A 10,650-nucleotide genomic window follows, 5' to 3' on the forward strand; every position below is an offset into this window, starting at 1 on the left:
CAGGAAACAGCCTTACAGGGAGACAAGGCAGAGCACCTCGGCCGCCCTTCGCAAGCCGGGAGTGCCTTCTGAGTTCCTGCAAGCCCTGGGCAGCAGTGTGCTGTCTCTAGGTGAGGCAGTGGCTCCTGAACCCCATGTTCATGTTCAGAACAAACCCATTTGGAATTCCAAACCCCACTTCATCCCCCCGCTTCAAGTCCTGTGGTTGTATTAGTAATAGAAACATATTAAAAATATCAACCATGCAACTGACTTTAGCAAAAGTTCTTAGAAATAAACCTTAAGTTAAAAAAAGGAAAATTCTAATTTTTAATAGCTAATTCCATGAAAAATTTCCAAGTGGCAATGTCAGTTTACTAAATATATAGAGCCACGGCTTTTAATGAGAGGAACTTGCGGAGCAGCTTAGGGGTTTTTTGTTGGTGATCAAGTTTTTCAAGTTCTTTATTGGTATTGTCAGTGTTTGGGTTAACTCAGTTTGATTAATTGTGGTCTTTAGGAGCAGTGTTCCAATGCAGAAACAAAGCAATCTCTTTGTATTTAATTTTAATTAATCACAAAGATTGTGCAATATCCAAATAAATGTTTTCAGGTTAAAAGAGCAGCATCAAGAACTAACATGAAATTAGATTTAGGCTCATAATATGGAATGGGTACATTATGCACGGAAGAAATGTTCTCTGGGTCACCAAGTCCAGACCTTTGCTGCTGCTGGAATCATGTCATATAAGCCTTTTCATGCACTTCAATCAATTATGTTAATTAATCTATTATAATTTACTATTTGTGAACATTATGAAAAACCGTATTAATCTAATCAGTGAAAGTACTTCTTTATATTTAGTTCACATTAAGAGTCAGTGCCCAAAAAAGAAATCTATGGTTCACCTTATGTGCATTATCAGACAGACATTTTATGAAATGCGATTCATGGCTGTCCGGGCCACTGAATTGCTGTATCCTTTCCAGTAGCTGCCTCTGAGCATACACCAGCAGCGGACTCACTTGTTCTGTGTATCTCTCACTGAAAAAAAAGCAAAGTATAGTAATTAAGCAAAATAATGGTATATTTAACTATATAATGTTGCTTTTTAGTTTTTATTAGAGTTGGCGTAACTTACTGTGTAAATATGTTAAATTGTACAGCTATGTGTACCAGTGCTTCCCACTTCTTCATTTGATATAACAATTCTATTGTTTTAAGAATCAGATTACATATCCATTTCAAGTCAACCACATTCACATCATCCAGGGGAGACTGTGGATGGAGATTAGAACCACCATTCTCATCCATAATACCTCCTAAACAACTGGGAATGCAGAAGTCTCCTTCAGAATCCACAATCTACAGTGAAAAAACATTGTTGTACCTGTTATTTTCAAACTTGTTTTTAGGACAAATCAAATTATAAAGATTAGAAAATACTGTAATCCTCTAAAAAATTGTTACAGAGAATAACTTGGAGATATCAGAATATAATGCAAGAGAAAATAAACTATCTCTACTGAAGATGTGATAATAAAGACTACACCGTCTTAATAAAAATAATTTTTACCTTAAGAGACCTGCTTGCTTGTAGTTCAGTTATCATATCAATGATCATGTCTGATGCCAAATAAAATGGCAACCAGATGGTGTTCCTAAGAAAACCCCTGGTAATGGGAAATGCATCCGTATGGGAATGTGAATGGTTAGCAATCAACTGTAATTCTTGAGTATAGTTCCAAAGCTCTCGACAAGCATTTTGAAGCAGCGTCCAGTGGCCACCATGGTGAGCAAGAACCTATGCATATCATTCAAAATATAATTATACTTTGGAAATACAGAAATTCATTCTTTTATTGCAAAACTTAGGTATAAGTAATCTCAAAATTACAGTCTATGGATCATCCTTAATAACAGATCATTCATTATTTCAATTTATATAAAGCATTGTAGAACCTTAATTCGGAAATTTTCATAGAAGCACTAATTTACAATTGAATTTAATTGTTGCTTTTGGTGTGAGAATAAGAAGTAAAAATTAATTCACACCACCTATACATGTGTTTTTACTTGGTTTTAGAAGGGTTTATGGGAAAAGTAGTCAGTCTGCATTTCCTTTCAATCACTGGTCCTTCTGTTTATACTACCAAGGTATTCACTAAGACCTGTAAAGGGAAAGGTAAGTCTGCAAGTATTTTCAGAAAGATTTAACAAACATGAGAAGGAAAGTTACAAAGACTAAGTGAAAAATATAACATTTATATAAATTATTATATGTTTGATAGAAATATACATTATGATAGGTGATATGTCTGACATTTCATACACTGTACTTGGACATTTTGCAGAAGATGAGAAATCATTGCTTTTTCCCACTGGAGTTTTTTTGAAGTTTCTGAAGTGTGAGTTTTTTAATGTAGAAAGTAGTAAGTACTGTAATGCAATGCTTAGTAATAAATAAAATGTTTAATAAGAAAGCGTATCTTACCACTGCTCTCCTTAAATGCAAAAAGATTTTTGTAAAATGCTCCAGTAAAATGGTATTTGACAGAAACTGGTTGTATTCTTTGGGGGAATGCGAGATGGATATTTCTGTATCGTTTGTCGTTTGAGTTCGAGGAGTATCATCAGTTCTACTCAGTTTAATGCTGTGCTCAGAAGATTTATCTGTACCTGAAGACAAAAAGTTCACTAGTTAAAAATGAGTTAAAGTTCTCAAAAAAAAAAAAAAGAAAATATTATCAGCCAGCTAAGATTTTCCTGTGGCAGCTAAATGCTTAAATGTTAGGAAATGCCAATGTTAAGGTTATCATATTTATAAGGTTATGATATTTAAAATATAAGATGCTTTACTTAAGCATTGGGAGAAGCAGGGATAAAAAAAAGTTTGAGCAAAATAATAATGTGTACCAAATATCTTTCAGCCTCAAAGCCAAAACACAACCCTCATAGAAGTTAAGTTTCAGGAAGAAATCACCGTGTGGCAAGCTCCCAAGAACCTTTCTGAAACTGAGGCCTCTTAAAAGGAGAAGTTAGGAAGGAGGGGAGATTTCTGAAAAATTCTGTGGTGTGTGTAGAATTGCTTCATTATTTCATTCAATACCAAATATCCTCCAAGGGTAAACACAAAGGTTCATGCTAGTGGGATACAGTAATATCTGAGCTATAGGTTTCAGGTGATGTGGAGAACTAATGATGGAGGTCAAGATAGAAATTAAGAGAAAAAGTTAAGTTGAAACTGATTCCAGTTGTGCACCCGTTAAAAATTCTTACAAGTTTGGTTTTCGGTCATTCCTGACTTTTTAAGGAGAGGAGGAGTTGGTGTTCTCATGTTATTCTCTACAGCTTCTCTCACCACTACAGTGCCAGAATTATTTAATGAGAATATTTCAGGATCCAAAATATTGTAACTGCAGAATGGGAGAAAAAGAACAAAGCACAAAAAAAACCCAGATATAATATTAAAAAGAATTTTGATATACACACACAAAATTCAGTTTCTCAAAAGTGAGTTTTGATTACTTTCCAGCAGCTTTAGGAATCAGAAATAATGAATGATAGCCAAAAGTTACAAGGAACCAAAAAATAGCACCGTATAGAATATTTCAAAACTTTCATCTGACCAGTCGAGTGAGCAATCAAAAATGTGCATGTCACCTGCCATATGATGGAAAGCAAAACTTGTTACATAGTAAACCGATTTGCATTTGGAAGCTGAACTGTTCATATGACAAACTGACTGATGATATTGTAATTCAGATCTGTTTGCATTAATGGCAATAACACAATAATCTATATTAATAGCAATCACTGATAATGCAGTAAGATATACCTGTCCAGATGCTGTGAACCACAAATTCCAATGTTATATTGCTCTTCCAGTTTCTTTTTAAATAAGTTGTAGTGTGCAACTGCCAGATAGATATTCATCTGAGACCTCCAGGGCATCTCTTCAAGACACATTTGATGAAACTTCTTTCGGTTTAAGTAATTACTCACAACTGGTTTCAGCAGTACCACTAAGGTGTGACGAGCTACTTTTTGCAACTCTTCCTTGCATTTCCTAAACCAAAATATATGAAGTAGCAAAAAATGAAACTGTGTTTTCTTGAAGCTCTAGAAAAGAAAATCATGGTAAAGATACACAGAAGTATCCCATTGCATATCCACAGACCTGCATTAACTCAGAAGCATATGACATATTTCTAGCAAAAGGATCTTTGCTGCAGTCAGGAAAAGCAATTGTGCTTTCCCTCTTTAAGTGCACTTAACACACACTAAATCCTATCTCATATTTTACCAACTTCCTTAAGATATTTGTCTTAGTACTTACAAAAAGTTTAGCTCTGTGTTTGAAGTTATTTGTACCTGAATCATCCAGATTATTATAGCAAATACAATGTGTTTTACACAGTCTGTTCAGGAGATGGAGGGTCTACTATTATACTATAAATTTGGATCATTCTTTTTATTGCTGTGTTTTGGTAGATAATCATCCTCAATGTGAAGAGAATATTTGATTTCAAATTTGGATGCCTGGCTTTAATTTCCAGCCATAGATTTTTTTTATGTTTCTCTGCCAGATCAAATAATTCTGTATTACCTGGCACACATACAATGCTGTAGTCAAATCAAATCTCATTTTTTCTTTTTTATAAACTGTAAACTGATCCCTTTATCAATCTAAGTTATTTTTCTGCCTGTTTTGCACCTTTAAAATGTGGGCAGAACAGTATACCATATACAATGTTGACCATATTATATAGCAATATTATTATGTAAGATACGAAAGTGTAGCTGAAAAAGCAAAAAGCCCAGGATAAGTTAAACATCTTCTCTTCCACTAAAAGCCGTGAAAATCATGTTAAGTAAGGCAGGTCTTTTCTGTTGAGGAGGAAAAATGGACGGTTTAGGTAAGTATTTGGAAGATAGTGTATGGAAGACTTTTTTGAGGTTCTTTATTTGAAACACTTCCAGAACCAGTTATGTGATTGCTTATATTCAGATATTTCTAGTTTTCTACTTGTAATTGCTGGAAGCATAAGTGACCAAAGCACCAGGTAATGAATACTACAAATTCTTTTAGGTCAGAAGGTACCATTATTAGCAAGTTAACCAAATATATACAATTATCTTTCAAAAGAAGAGGTGAATGAATTTTCATTTGTTTTTATCAAGAAAGTTTTCGAAAGCTACAGAACAGATAATCCAAAAAGACTAGCAAAAAGATGACAAAAATCACTCTGAAACTACCTGAACATCAGGAACAAATAAACATTCTTTATTAGATTTCTAACAGGTAAGCTCCCCAACACAGTTTGAAAAGCATTATAGTACGCAGATTAACATAGCTTTTCCACCATGATAAATCAACATGCTCAAGCTAACAGAACTGAAATACAGTCTTTGATTATTAATACAAAGACTTCAAAATCTTCAACAGTTATTCTCTGAAACAGAAATGAGATAGATTTTGTTCTCTTGAGTGGAAGCCAATTTTATACCAAACTAAAATAGAGAAGTGAGTGGAGTGTGCACATATTCATCCCTTTGATAGAAAAAAGTTTTGAAAAACACACTTAATTGTAAACTAAATCTCAGTCAAAATATTTTGGTTCTGTATATGAACCTGACAACTTATTTACCTTTGTGCTTCTGGAGATTTCATTATATTTGGATGTTTCACAAAATACTGTCGAAGAGTCTGTCTTTTCCAAATAGGACTCAAGGCTTCTGTTCTTGGTTTCTTTAAAGTTGATGCCTCTGGTTTCTTTAAAGGTGAGGTCTCCATACTCTTTAAAAAAATCTTCCATGAAAATCTTAAATATACGTCAAATATTTATTTATACCTACATTATCAATTACTTGAGGTATACAGCAGTTTGGCTTATGCAGGAACAGAACACAACAGAAAATAAATTCTGGAACTGTTTGTCAAGACAGCAAAAGAAATATTTAATATTCCAGAAAGCTTTACAATTTTTCTGGAAAGCATATGTCAAATGCCTGACACTAAGAAGCCAGCCAGGTCCCCAAATATTTTCTTTCATATACCAGTGTTTTTCATCTCAAAAAAATGATAGTTCTTTTCCTGTTATTATAAATAGTAAAATTTTGCAATGCAAAAACTGAGACAGAAAACCCTTTCCCTAATCTATCTCAGATGCTAGCAGTATTACAGCATTACTAGAGGGTTATGAGGGATAAAACTCTTCCTCCAAAACAATTCAATCCATTAAGATTATTCTTACCTTCCAATAAAAGCAAAAATTTATTTTAAAAGAATTCTGAACAAAAAGCCTTTATAGTGCAATTAGAATATCTGCACAAGGAGTTAAATCATGAACAACTACTCATGAAAAAGTGTAAGTACAACATATTGTACAAAAAGTCTTAAAGTGCTCTCCTTTTCTTAATGTGATGGTACCCAAGGCATTTCCTATTAACATATTGGATTTTTTAAAGGGAGCTGATGAAAGGCAAATTTTCATTGATTTTGGAATGTGCTACTCTGACTCATCTCAAATTCCTCACAATTGTTGGTCTTTCAGACAAATCCCATGCCAACTTTTCTTCCTGGTTTTAGGAGTGGAGAGGTGAGCTGAGGACTACAGTTTGTATCCCAGATTTTAGTAATTATGCATGTCTCTAGCTGAAATTTTTATGAGAGCTTTTAAAAATTTATTTTTATGCTCATGGTACTGCTGCCCAGTAGAGACATACATGACTCCTTAAGAATAAAACTCACTTTCTGAAACTCCACAACTCTTGTAGTATATCTATCCATGCCTTCTGGCAGAGTGGGAGAACTTGTTTCTTTTGTTGAAATTCTGTTGATACAGAGAAGTTGGTCGTTCCTCCTGACAAACAAATAATGTTAAAATCAGCAGCAGCAGCAGCAGCAGCAGCAGCAGCATGTTAAACTCCTTTCATAGTTAAAGGGTTATCTCTGGGAACAGGTAGAGCACATGCAATTCCTATTTCATTGGGAGTTTTAAATTCAGCAAGTTTTCTTTCCTTCTTCCCCTTCAGAAAATAGGAAGTGCTCACTTTCAAGGTTTATTATAGAAATCTCAATTTATAGGCCACAACTATCTCACTTTCCTAACTCCTAGTAAAACAAAAGTTTGCTTCATTACCCAAATTCTACTACAGAATTCTGCAAAGAAGTTCTTCATGTCCAATTTTTTTGGTCTTTTATAACTGCAATTCCTATTCCCTATAATATATCTCCTTTTCATTGATTATTTGCCTTTCAAATTTTAGAAACACCGATGTGCCTTTTTAACAAAGTTACAGTTAAATTTCTTTGGAATCCTTTTAAATAAGTGTCTACAATTTGGTTCCACTTATCTTTTCAGTAAAGATTTTTTTTTAGACACTACAGTAGGCCCTGATCAGTTTGCTTTTGATTTAACCCAACATACTTTTCTAACTTATCCCACTGCCTCATAATAATACAGCAAATGGGCATTTTACCAAGTGGTGTCTGTGAAAAGGAAAATCCTGGAAACTGCTGATGGTAGACAGGAATTTTGAACAGACACAGCCGAGGGAGAAGTGTCCATGTATAATGAGGTCACAATACAATATTTTCTGTAGGTATATAATCCTCTGCGTTCATGGAACTTCTGCAGACTAGGAGCCATGGAAATGACTCCCGATGGGTCTTCTACTAGGTACAATTTACAGTTTCTGCTGTAACTGTGACACTGGTGAACCTAAGTAGCAGATTTTCACTACTACTGTCATAGAGATCTACCTTTTCAAGTAAACTTGCACATTGCCTGCCCATTCCAGAACGCATTGAAACTTCTCTTCATTCAGGATTTTGTGCAAAACTTGAACAAAGAACTCAAGAAAACGTGATTTCTTTCTGAATTTCATCACTGCAATAAAGTAACAAATAATTAACACAGTTTTTGTATTTATGCTGTAACAGGTTTCTGAATTCAGCTATAATTACAGCTATGTATGTCTCAAAGCACATATTTATGTCATGTTGCACACTGATGAAGAAAAGGCATACTGATACTAAAATCAGATAGGTCATGATACACAATAGCAGTTGCTAAATACTTCTTCTTGTGACCGGGCATCCAGAATCACAAGTTCACTCTATTTACACTCCTAGAATGACAAACGTTGTAGGGACTGAGAAAACAGGTCTGGAACTATTTTTGTATCATGCAGTACATAGTGCAAAAATATTTTATAACAATATTCAACATGCCTAATTGTACACATGCCTGAAAATCATGAAAAAAACAATAAAGCAAGTATAAACAAAGTAACTGCATCCTATTTGCTTAGGTTGCTCATTAGTGTACATTGCTCATTAGTCACATTAGTGTACAAGCATCACACAGTTCTCATTGCAGCAGTGGAGCTGTGTTGTCTAGATTTTAGGCAGCTTTTTAATTGTTTGCAAACTGCTTTTACTGTTTGGCTGTCTTCATCGATTTTACCATCCAGAAATAAATATTTAACCTACCTGAAAGCTATACTAATTTTACAGGCTAGGCTCCATTGTTATTTTGAACACCAGTATTAAAAAAAATAAGGCAGTGGCAAAGGCCGCATACCAGAATCTTAAATCTTATTTCAAAAATGCAAGTGTACTCAGACTTTTGTGAATTCCTCTTTCACTAACGTAATTTAATGTGGAAATGGGGTATCTCAATTTAAAAAGAACATTCCACACAAACAGAACCTTTGAAAACTTGACACAACTTTAAAAAAATGAGCTCATTTTTAAGGTTTTTAGAAAATAAACTTATTCAAATTATTTAAAATATTAATATTTTATATACTTAACCTCAACATCTAAAATAATTCATTGCAAGTATTTCATACGCTTCTAAATGTGACTATATTAAGAACTTTTTAAAACTATGTTTTACTTGATTTTGTATATTTGAGAACAAAATGAAGAGAAAGTTTCCAAGCAAGGCCCTTGTTCCAAGCAAGGAGCAGGTAGCTTTACTGGTAACTTTCTGAAGTAAAGAAGTCTTTACAATTAAAATAAACACCAATTGTCCTACCTTCTCGATAAGCACTGTTTGATGTCCAACATGAAATTACAGGGTAGAGGAACAAAGGATCTTCCTGTCCTGTAAGCTCTGATCCACGAGCTACATTGATAACCAAATCAAATCCATTATGACAAGCAGTGATAGTGTACAATAGAAACTCTACCTGTAATCGTAACTGAAGACTAGAAAAATCTTCTTTAGCACAGAGTTTGCTTTTAAATCTCTGTTATCCAGAGAGAAATTCAAAAGCTTGCTCTTTTCTTCTAACATAAGTAGCTGTGCCACTTAAATAACGAAGAGCTTACAGAGGTGACTGATGAACTTCCAGCTACTAGACTAATGAGTAGGATGTCTGGAGTTCATCAGAGCTCTAACAAAGGTCCACACAAATCATCAGTGGAGGAGGATGTGCAGTAAGGACATGTCCAAAAACGTATTTAAAGCTATACAGCATGAACTGAACACATGATGCTGCTAGTGACTAGTGCTTACATACATGCTTGGCATATGGATAGCATAAGTAGGTAAAGGATTTTTTTTCCTTCACCTAAATATTTATATAAAAATACGTATACAAATGTACTTCTAGTCTATAAATAATATATTAGATATAGGTGTAAATAATATATACAATATATAGATATAAATAGTATATATAATATATAGGAGAACAGTAACTTGGATTCAAGCTTCTGAGTTAAACACAACTGCGTTACCAGCTGATGAGCACCAGAACAATGTTACATGTGCTAGTTGCTATTTTGCCTTAATAAAGAAACATGACCTACAAATTTTGTGCTTAGGCAAGTTCTGTGGTTGAAAAAGATCAATGCACCTAGTCCCTGAAAAAAGGGAGGTTAAAAATGCACTGTGGAACAATCAGTTGTGATAGTGGATCAATAGCTACACCCTCCTGTGGTAGCAGTTAGTTGAAGTGTGTTGAATGCAAAGAGTGTCCAATTAAATAGGACAGCCAGCAGGACAAGGAGGGGTTTTTTTATTTTCTTTTTAGGACAAGTCACACCCTTTATTAGTACTCTCTCCTATTTGACAAGTTCAAAAATATATTGCTTCAAATGAGCATTTTCACAGAGAATAATACTTCCCAAAAATTTTTAAATGTGAAAACATTTGAAATTTCATAATTTAAATTGTATTGTGTAAGAAATATTTTCTTTATCTCAGTTTCTTATGAAAGAGGCAGATTCATCTCTTTTTCATTTTTCTTGTAGACTATCATCAATGGAATGCTAAGTGTTGATTCACTTTTGAGGATTTCCTATGACAAGTTTTTTTCTAAAATATTTTTAACAGCATGCCCTACAGGTGTGCACGTTGTCCTAAACCACTTATACATATTTGTAAGGACAGTTGTAAGCTTTGTTATTTGTTTTGCATGGCCTCAGCTAAGGACTCCTCTTCAATTTGTATCCTGAAACTTATTGATGAATACGCTATTTTAGCAACAGAGCAGACTTCAGCCGTCAAGTATTTGCCAATTACTGAAAATTTGATCTTCTCTAACTGATCAACCCATTAATTTAACTTTCTATTAAGTAAGAATGGAACATCTTTTATTAAGTAATCAATGTAATTTTTCAATTAACTTACAGAATTCATTCATTCTGT

The 10,650-nt window shown here is 33.9% G+C and overlaps 1 protein-coding gene across 1 annotated transcript in view; it reads right to left on the minus strand.

Annotated features, from left to right (window-relative positions):
- The window catches only part of CFAP54 (cilia and flagella associated 54), a 159,883-nt gene that overhangs the window by 50,552 nt on the left and 98,681 nt on the right, over nt 1-10,650 (minus strand). Inside the window, exons 24-33 of the mRNA XM_009321347.1 lie at nt 9,031-9,184; nt 7,749-7,875; nt 6,735-6,846; nt 5,632-5,780; nt 3,819-4,049; nt 3,260-3,396; nt 2,475-2,659; nt 1,557-1,784; nt 1,122-1,345; nt 889-1,024 (exon numbers count right to left, since the gene is read on the minus strand). Of these exons, the coding sequence (XP_009319622.1) occupies nt 889-1,024; nt 1,122-1,345; nt 1,557-1,784; nt 2,475-2,659; nt 3,260-3,396; nt 3,819-4,049; nt 5,632-5,780; nt 6,735-6,846; nt 7,749-7,875; nt 9,031-9,184 (1,683 nt within the window). The remainder of the gene's footprint in view (nt 1-888; nt 1,025-1,121; nt 1,346-1,556; nt 1,785-2,474; nt 2,660-3,259; nt 3,397-3,818; nt 4,050-5,631; nt 5,781-6,734; nt 6,847-7,748; nt 7,876-9,030; nt 9,185-10,650) is intronic.

This window comes from Pygoscelis adeliae, unplaced genomic scaffold (assembly GCF_000699105.1).
Source record: "Pygoscelis adeliae isolate BGI_AS28 unplaced genomic scaffold, ASM69910v1 Scaffold232, whole genome shotgun sequence".
Lineage (NCBI taxonomy): Eukaryota > Metazoa > Chordata > Aves > Sphenisciformes > Spheniscidae > Pygoscelis > Pygoscelis adeliae.